We start from the raw sequence: 9,782 nt of genomic DNA, 5'->3' as shown, positions 1-9,782 counted from the left end.
TATCCATACCATATCACCTTGAGGATTCGGTGCCTCTGAAGCGTGCGGAGACCTTTCATCCCTATCCAAGCCTCAAACATCTTGCTTTGAGGCAGTGGCACTAGAAAGAGAGATCGCGGATATGGAAGAAATATAGTTCTGAAGGGAACAGGAGAGTTCATGTGCAAGTGAAGTGATCCCCTATCCCATTTATACCTAGAAGTAAACCGGTGGCATTTAATTCGCGCAGCGTCCCAAGGAACGCTACAGACAAAACGTCTCTGGCTCGATTTCCAACGTCGTCTGCAACCCTGAGGTTAAAGGAGTCTCGAGAAGGCGCACCTCGAACACTGGGACGCCAAGAAGTACCGCGTGATCAAAGACTACGGAAATACCTCTCAATTTGTGGGCCCAGTAAATTCGCGGCCCAGGCCCGTTCAGCATATGGGCTCAGGGACAGAACCAAGGCCTTGTATGGTCCTCGGACTCAAGCCTATGGGGAAACCAAGTACGAAAAATTATAAAAATTACAAGTTTTGGACAGAACCAAGGCCTTGTATGGTCCTCGGACTTAAGCCTATGGGGAAACCAAGTACGAAAAATTATAAAAATTACAAGTTTTGGACAGAACCAAGGCCTTGTATGGTCCTCGGACCCAAGCCAATGGGGAAACCAAATACTTGGATAAGAAAAGGTTTGAATCTCGTAAGATGAGTTACTTGATAAAAATGTCAGGTCACTTCACCCACGGCTTAAACACCATAAGAGGTTAAGGCCAATAAAGGTGTAAGGAAGGGGGTGGAACGCCCCAGCACTTAGTCATATAAGAAGGCCGCTCATTTGGTGGGTGATATATCTTCAAATGGTTATTCCTTACATGACATCAAGCCTTCGTTTTTCTCCTCGGCTAGCATGGGGTAAGTATTACTCTTCACTGATCGGTCTTATTGTGCCAAGCATTTCTATTAAAGTTATGGCGGCGTCTTTTTATTATCAAGTCTTTTGGTCTTAGTCGTCATTGATTTAGATGCTATATTATTGTGCCGAGCAGCGTTTGTAGATTCAAAAAAAAAAAGAGAAGGCATAGAGACAAAACATGCGAAATAAAATAACAACGATTTTTATTAATACGAAAAATTATTACAATGTACAAAGAGGGGCTCGAACGAGCCTATACAAAATGTGAACTGCCTAAGCGACAGTTACATCCGTAGTACAGATAAGTAAACTGCCAGGCGTCTTTTAAACTCGTCTTCAAAGTCTCTCCAATCTTTGCCTCAATACTGCTCATATTATGATAAGAACCTTCTTTGGGAAGAAATGGCGGAGAAGGAAATAGTAAGGAAGAAATCAATGAAGAAGATGGAGGAGATGAATGAAGAAGATGGAGGACATGAGTAAAGAAGGAGGAGAAGAAGAGAGAAGAGATGAAAAGAAAGAAAAAGGAGCAAAAGAGGGAGAAGTGAAAGCACCAGGATGGAACTGGTGCTGGGAAGACTAAGAAAGGGAGACGGAGAATAGCCCCAGTGAAGGAAGAGAGGAAGAAGTAGAGACACTTAGTCCCTGCCTCGATCCTAACTCCCAACACACTGGAGCCATACTAGGTATGCTCATAGGAGAGCGGTTGGTACTGGTGATGGGTGTTCTCGACTCAGTCACGCCGAAAGTTTGACGTGACGAGTCCCTGCTTCGGATTTTGACTGAAAGAAGGGTGAGGTTGATTTTGAGTCTTCGCCATCCCTATCCCGATCGAGCCATAATGAGCTTTATTGGAACATGGCGTTTATGGGAGGGGTTTGGCTCCTGCATCACTCGTTGTTATGATAAAGTGTATCACGATTTAGTTTGTGAACCAGTGGGTAAAATGAACCCTAGGGGAGGCCAAATATTTCAAATCTCAGAAAGATGAGAAGGAATTCTTTACAAAAACAATAACCTCCGCCCTTCCTTCTTATACTGAGGGTGGAGCGGGAGACATTTAATACGTTCAGATATCCAAAGGAATCTGCCAACACAAACATGCCGGTTCCGTTTCTCCACCCCATCAAAACAAACCGCCGAATTAAAGTAGTCTCGTAAATAGTGGTCATTAAAAGCACGTTTTGGGATGCCCAAACGATAAGAGCGCATCAAGCGCGAAATCAAAAAGCTGTCTCATAGACCGGCGCATTTCTTGGACAGATGAGGAGCCGCCAGCATTATTAAAAGGCCAAATTGATTGGGCCGTAGGAAGAGGTTTGGCATCACCAAAACCCCCCTTTCCAACTAAGAGGTCGGACAGCCGGGTTTTGAGGGGCTATTGTGGGGCCCAAATGATTTATGGGCCAGGCCCATCTACCCGGGGAGAATCTGAAGGCCCAAGCTGAGGAGGGCTATGGCCCAAGCTCGACAAAATAGCCTGTGGATATCGCCGAGGACGGCTCAGTCCTCAGCAGACCCAAAGTTTCCCCCCCCCTGAAAGAAGGGTAAAAACGGTATAGGACCGAAACCAGGACGAAAGATCTAAAATATCCAGGGAAAGCTGCCCTTACTGCCATTCAATGCTCTGAACCTGACAGAGCCGCATTCTTTGACTTTTACAACCACCCCCAACGACTTTGAATATGGGCTGATGGGACAAGTATCAATTTTGGAAAGGTTGACCCTATACGTGGACGAAGGACAATGAACGCAGGCGAATATAAAAGGAAAAACAAGTAACCTAAAAAGGGGGTTGGGAAAAATGGCCAAAAACCAGAGCCTCCCAGCCCACCTCCAGGAGAAAGACTCCAGGGGTGAAGGAAAACTTAAACGTGTACGGACACCGTGAAAAACCCACCGCCTGTCGATCAAGGCCTAGCCTTCCAAACCCACGCTCTACAAATGATATTGTTAGGGGCCTTTTTACGTGCGAACCCGACACTGTTACGGTCCGCCACGAATCGCGTCCTTACAGTATATTTTTATGATTGAAAATTGTTTTTATTTTTAAATGCATCAATGGGTATGCATAGGTTACATGCTAGTAGAACATAATAGAAGGGAAAGAATTAAAAAATGGGAAGGAAAAAAAGGGAGAGGAAAATATGATTTTTCATTGTGTGGTTGGGGGTCAAAAGGGGAATCAAAATAGGGTAAATGAATTTTACGTAACCCATCAATTTTTTTTCCTCCTAATTTGAGAAGAAAATGGAATGGAAATGGGTTTGAGAAGAAACATACAAAATTATTCGTCCACTTTTCCATTGTTTCACATAATAATAAGGATATAATAGTAATTTACTCTTTATCATTTTCTCCCCATCGTCTTTACTACATATACAAAGGGGACATAGATATTTTCTATCATCTCAATATTTTCTATTCTTCCATTTTTTTTCATCTCCACTAGACGGACTAATAAAAATATAAAAATTCAAGCCAAGTGGCTTTTTTTTATATAAAAAAAAAAATTAAATTAAATGGAACATGCCAAGTGCTTATCTTTTTCTTTCTTGAGGTAAAATAAAGGTTATATATAAGCTTATAAAAGCCTTGAGATATCATGAAATGAATAAATTTATTTCTTTTCCACTAATTAGGTAGGGAGAGAACGAATGGATAAAGTCATAAATCAATCATGACTCATGAGAGAGAATAAAGACCGTATGTTCCATACAATTATATAGCCTAGCTTTGAGTGTGTTGAAATGGTTTTTGCATCTATAGCAATGAAGGAAAAAAATTGATTTTGAGTCTCCTATTAGCAATAACTAGCTAATATCCCGCGATGCACAGTGCATTTTGATAAATTTTGTAAGAAATTATTTATGACCGATTGATTTCATGAATACTATTATTGTTAGTCACACTTAATCTATGAGGCTTTCTATTGAAACTAAATTCAAACTAAATACATTGGGGGGGAAATTCCTCTAATTTATGCAACCAAGAAATGTCACCAGATCATAGTGAAATTGTCACCTACAAACATGTTGGTTCCTAGGTGTCTTTCTTGTATTATTTATGTTTTATATATCAATTAGCTATAAAAACTTCTAGAATTTCATGAGACTACAATAGAAAAAATAATGTCATAGTGATGCAATAATATCACAATTTAACCTCCAAAATTTTAATTGAACTAAAAGTAGCTAAAAATAAATCCTTACCAGGTATACGCATCATACAGAAAACCAAAAATATAAATTGGCACATAATATGAAAAAATAAGCCTGGGCCTTGGGCCCCTTCTGCAGTGAACCACAGGCTTAGTTGAAAATTATTGTCCCAGTCATATCATTCTTTCCAATTATGGTAGACCATGTCCAAAATTTTGGGCCCCTGAGTGAGAACTGATCTAAATTGGAGTGTAATTTAGTCACATCTGCTCCCCAAGAAAGCTAATGACATCGATGACATTAAAACTCAGTCTCCTCCTTCACATAATTGTCTTTGTTAACAGAACACAATTGAACATGTATTTTAAAAAAATAAAAAAATTAATAACAGTTTATAATATGAACCCTTCAAATTAGAATTCTAAAGCAATATTCAATAGTTTGGTTGCTGAAAAGATGAGTAAAATTTAACAAGAAATGTTGTCAGTTTCTTTGAAGCATAGAATGTGTACCAAGTGAAAGAACATGGCGTTGTTTATAGGTTCCACGTGCATTACTAAATATCACACTTGTATTACAACATCGTATGTTCTTTAGTTGTTGCCCTTTTATACCATGTACACATACAGGTTTTCGGTCTTGGTCCCATAATGGGCTGGACCGCACCAAACGGTTGCTAACTATATATAAATTTTAATATTTTATATTTATATATAAAAAAAATAAAACCCAAAAACTCTCTCATCTCCCATGATCTCTCTCTCATTCTCCGTCTCACTTGTTTTTGTGGTGTTGTTATACATGAAAGACTAGGGGCTAGCTATGCTTAGGCAACTGCTTCCTCTATGGCTCTCACCTTACTTAATTGCTTTAAAAAGGTAAGAATTTCAATTGAACAATTAGATGCAAAATATAATTTTTTAAAAAAAATTAGTTTTTCTTACTTGTATATAATTCTAGACATGAAAATAATATGAACCGAGATGATTTAAACTCTTGAATGATGTTTTGGCAAAAAAAATATTATTTTCAGTCTTGAAATATAATCTATTTTCAATTCTTTCCCTTAAAATTTAAGAGGTTTTATTCCCTTTCTTGAAAATTTATAATGACCATCTATCTGTTTTCGTTATGTTTTTGTCCTATGATTAAAAAAAAAAAAAAAAAACTTAATAAGATTGGAGGAAAACACCAATTGTAGAACATTTGAATTGTTTATGGAAGAATGAGAATGAAGATAAAACTTGATTATAATATAATCCAGAATGAATTGTCTCCAACGTTCTTTCTATACAAATGCTTGAGATATAGCATAAACAACAATAGCCACCAGCAGATGACAGCTCCCTCGGTACCATTGGTTTCACAGGCTTCTACTTACATAGAAATCTTGAGCTAATAAAAACTGAGAAGGTGACAAGTTGATCTTATTTGGCAAATCTTTTATAAAGAACCAACTTTAATTGGAGAGCTACTTTACCCAATTTGTAATGTTCCATTGCAAACATTACTTCAGCCATAGAATAGTACACTATAGGAAACACGAGGTGTAATGGGGTCCTACAAGATATTACACTTTAATTAACATTTTTTTGAAAGCTATAAACTATAGGCCAAATTTTACAAATACAAACCCTGTGAAATATTTGAAAGACGAATCCTCTTGACCTTAAAATCCGATGTTGCTGTGAGACCAAACAATGTATACCTTGCTACACTCTTCCGAAACCATTTAGGTAACATCATTCGTGCATGGACTGGGATTGATGTAAAAGGTAATCCTCTTTGCCCTGAAGCCAAAGCAACACTCCTGGTTTTACCAATGCTATTCCCATCTCCTCTAATCCTACCTTTCTTTTACCGATGGAAAAGGTAGATGGGATAGTCCCTAGGTCTTCCTCTTGATAAATTCGTATTATTCAGCAAAATTATAAAAAAAAAAAAAAAAAAATAAAACTAGCAATAGAAGAGACTAAACCTTCTGCCAAGTTTTATGCCATTAACAACTACCCGTCTCTAAATCACATTTGAAAATATACTCATCATACTTTGCAAAATCATAAACTAACATAGCCTGTACAAACTAACATAGAAATTATACAAGTATGCAAGTATGCATGGTCAAAATTGAAGTTCTAAGAGTTGCTCACTATCCGTGAAATCTTCATTGATCATATCATCACCATTAGCTATTTTCCTAGTTGATCTAAATGACCCAAGTGTAATACCAGAATCAACCCAACACTGAGTTGACTAGGCTCACCATAGATTGACTGTTCTAGATTGGCTAATCTCACAACTAAATATTATGAGTGAGAAAAAAAAGATAAAATAAAAAGGAAAGAAAAATAAACAACCGCATACAAGAGAGATCACCAAGAATTTACGTGATTCAGCCTTTGGCCTACATCCACGGGTGGCGACAAGAAGAAATTTTCACTTACAAATATGGAGAGTACAAAGGTGGTGTAGAACCACTCTCACAAGACAACCACGAGTAAAGAGCTTTTCTTTGCCACTAATGTGATCTTGTATTGTAAAAGTTTGATTTTAATGTGCAGGGTAACTAACAATTCAAAAAACAAAGAAAACCATTGACAGCAGCAAGATAATCAAGTGTAGACCTTTAGAGAGTGTCCCAATTGGCAACCAATCCTGTTGGAGTTAAGCTGCAAGGGTAGGAGAAGGAAATGCAGGGGATCCAAGCTTCTTTTGAAAAAATAGAGAAGGTGCTTGTCCATGGCTGGTTGTTTCAGCTGAGCTTTTTCTTCCTTTTTAATCCTTTTGTGGATATTCACAAAATAAACATGACACTCACAAAATTTCAAGAATGAATTCCTTTAATTGTATGTGCATGCATGCAAGTCAAATACATATTATACATGAACAGAAGCTCTATGTAGATATTGCATTCACCTTTGAACCTCCTAAGTCCTAACACCAAGCAAAGTGACTTTGTACCTTTTCATAGAATTGTAAAATGATTGATATTCACATATAAATTGATAGGCATCACACCTAGAAGTGATCCCTATTGCTATAATATCAAAAGAGCTTCGTAAATAACATAAAAATAAATAAATAAATAAACAAAATTTTAATTTTTAATCAAAAGAATCTATTATTGATCTAGAAGCTCCAGGAAAGCCTCCTTGACATACCATCCGTTCTCTAACTTCAAACTATTGGGATGGTTGAAATGACAGCCTTCCTTTAATAAAATGTGAATGTCTTTGTATTTAATAAATTGATTTAAAAAAAAAAAAAATGAGAGGAAAAATCAGAAATGGGAAATGGAGATCATTAGAATGGCACATATCAACTAAACGGCAAAAATATATATTGCAGCTTTCAGGATGTTCCCTATTGGCTATTACATAGCATCTTCTAGCTTTGAGATTTCTCTCTGTTAGTATTCTTAGAATTTACAATCAGGTGGCAGAGTTGGCCAATAGAGAGGCTGTGGTGAAGGATATTCAATAGTTTTACAAATGTTTGGGTTTGACAGGTAGATGGATGTCTTGGCAGAGTCTGGATCCCTAGCAACCCTTGCCTGTAAGTTATTTATGAACGTTAGCTTGGATAACAGGCAGCGAACTCTGAATCTTATACTCTTTTCTTCCTGTATTGTTTTGGTTCCTTCATTTCAATGTACAAAAAAATGAATGGCAAGACAAAGCACATTGTTGGTGTTTGAAAAGCAGTAGAAATCATGTTCTGGAAAGCAAGTAAACTTTGAAACGGGAAGCTTTTATAGTCAAAGGTATATCGATTTGTTGTTCTATCCCATTTTCTTTTCTTCCATTCAGAATTAGGCTTCTGGGTTGTCCTTATTTAGAAGTCCTTAAGTACAAGCTCATTAGTAAAGGCATGACACATTCACAGGTAGTTCAAAATGAATAAACTAGAATTCTAATTCTTATATATATTTCCTTCTTGTCATTTCCATATAAAATGATTTGCTTTATGTTAAAGTATGCAAGGAGGTTTTATTTGTTTGGAACTGTTAAAAGACTTTTTTTTGCTTGGTTTGATCTATCCATTAGAACTGATTTCATTCAGCCTACTCAGGCATTGATTAAGTGCTGGCTGAAGGATATCAGGGGAAATTTAAAGAACTTAAAGTACTTATAGTTGTCATTTGTCTTTATTTTATGGTCTATTTGAACTAAATGTTGAGTCCTGTCCAAACTTCTAAATTTTTTCTTATATTCACTCAATTGATCATAAGTTTGTTTAACCAAAACTTTTAAATGTGTACAATGAAGTTGAGTGAACAAGATACTTTTGTCTTCATTGTTAATTACACCGAACGATTACAAATAAAAGTTCTTAAACAAAATACAATTAAACTTTTCATTACAAAGAAATGTCTATCTTGGAATTTAGCTTTCATAAAAACCCAAACAGATTGCTTAAGGCAACTTGTGGCTGGAGTATGGATTTGGATTTGGACTTTGGATTGCTTGTGTTGTGGTTTGTCATCAAGTATCAAATTATGACTAATACCACATAAAGAGTATGACCAAAATTGTAAAGTTGCTTTCTAGTACAACTTGCAACAAAACTGCTAATAGCATCAATTAAGAATTTTAGGTTGGCTTTCTCTGAAGGTACTTGAAATTTCCCCCTTTTAATTCCAAATGTGAATTTTCTCCTCTACTCATGATATGAATTATGGAGAGTTAACTATCCACTTAAAATGGATTTAGGCCAATTGCTTATCGTTATGTAAATATATCATGATTAGCAAAGACTTAGCTCTAGTATATCTTAGATGTAATTTTAGTTAAAAGATTCATGTGCTTACTATACTATTAGTTGTTGATGCAGGTTAAGATTCTCCTGAATACTCTCTTGCTACAGGTTATGAGTCTCTGGAATAGCATAATGGGGATGATAAAAGGTGAGAAAATCTTAAAGTATTTTACTTCCAAATTAACAATAACGTCAAGAAACTATTTCACTAACTTTATGTTTTTTTTTTTTTTTTTTGGAAGATTATGTACTCTTTGATTTATAATAGAAGAAATATGAGATGGACTATATGAAGTGATAGTCACTTGTTCAATGATTCTATTGACAGAGAAGAGAATCAAGATGGAGAAAGCAATGCAGGTATTTGAGGCCAAAGAAGAGTACTTCATCCAGAATGGAGCAATCTTACTAGAGAAGCAAATCTCCTGCAACCAAGGTAGAGATATAGAGACAATTGGGGTTTTCTTTGCCAAGGACATTCGACAAGCTGAAAATAACTATGATCCTGATCTAATACTTGGTGCTGAAATTGGAACTGTCTACAAAGGAAAACTAGATGATCGGCAAGTTGCTATTAAAGTTAAAGGCCCTCTTAGACTTTGGTCCTTTGAGAAGACAATAGATTTCTTCTTAAATCAAGTTGCAATAAAACAATTGATCAGTAACAAGAATGTTTTCAGAATCTATGGTTGCTGCCTGGAAACTGAAATTCCCATCCTGGTTTTTGAGCTCATCTCCAACAACACTCTTTTTGATAATCTCCATGGTAAAGGCAAATGGGTTCCTCGCCTGATCTCATGGCTTGACCGTGTGAGAATTGCCATGGAGACATACTATGCTATTTGTTACATGCATTGTGGCAGGTCAAGACCAATAGTACATTTGGATAAATCTTTCACTGCCAAACTATCTAATTTTGGTTTTGCGGTTTCAATTGCACCAGGAGAAAGACTTTTTTCAAGGTAA

General features: G+C 36.5%; 1 protein-coding gene across 1 annotated transcript; it reads left to right on the top strand.

The window, feature by feature from the left end:
* Nucleotides 1-9,158: 9,158 nt before the first annotated feature.
* LOC115984458 (wall-associated receptor kinase-like 8) lies at nt 9,159-9,782 on the top strand. The gene has a single exon (XM_031107480.1). The coding sequence runs from the start codon at nt 9,159-9,161 to the stop codon at nt 9,780-9,782; it is 624 nt and encodes a 207-aa protein (XP_030963340.1).

Source organism: Quercus lobata, chromosome 4, assembly GCF_001633185.2.
Source record: "Quercus lobata isolate SW786 chromosome 4, ValleyOak3.0 Primary Assembly, whole genome shotgun sequence".
Classification (NCBI taxonomy): domain Eukaryota; kingdom Viridiplantae; phylum Streptophyta; class Magnoliopsida; order Fagales; family Fagaceae; genus Quercus; species Quercus lobata.
The sequence above is the reverse complement of the archived record's forward strand: the minus strand, read 5'-3'. Positions and strand labels throughout refer to the sequence as shown.

What these genes read in the sequence shown, in the direction of transcription:
- LOC115984458 (XM_031107480.1), top strand. Translation starts at nt 9,159, where the DNA reads ATGGAGAAAGCAATGCAGGTATTTGAGGCCAAAGAAGAGTACTTCATC.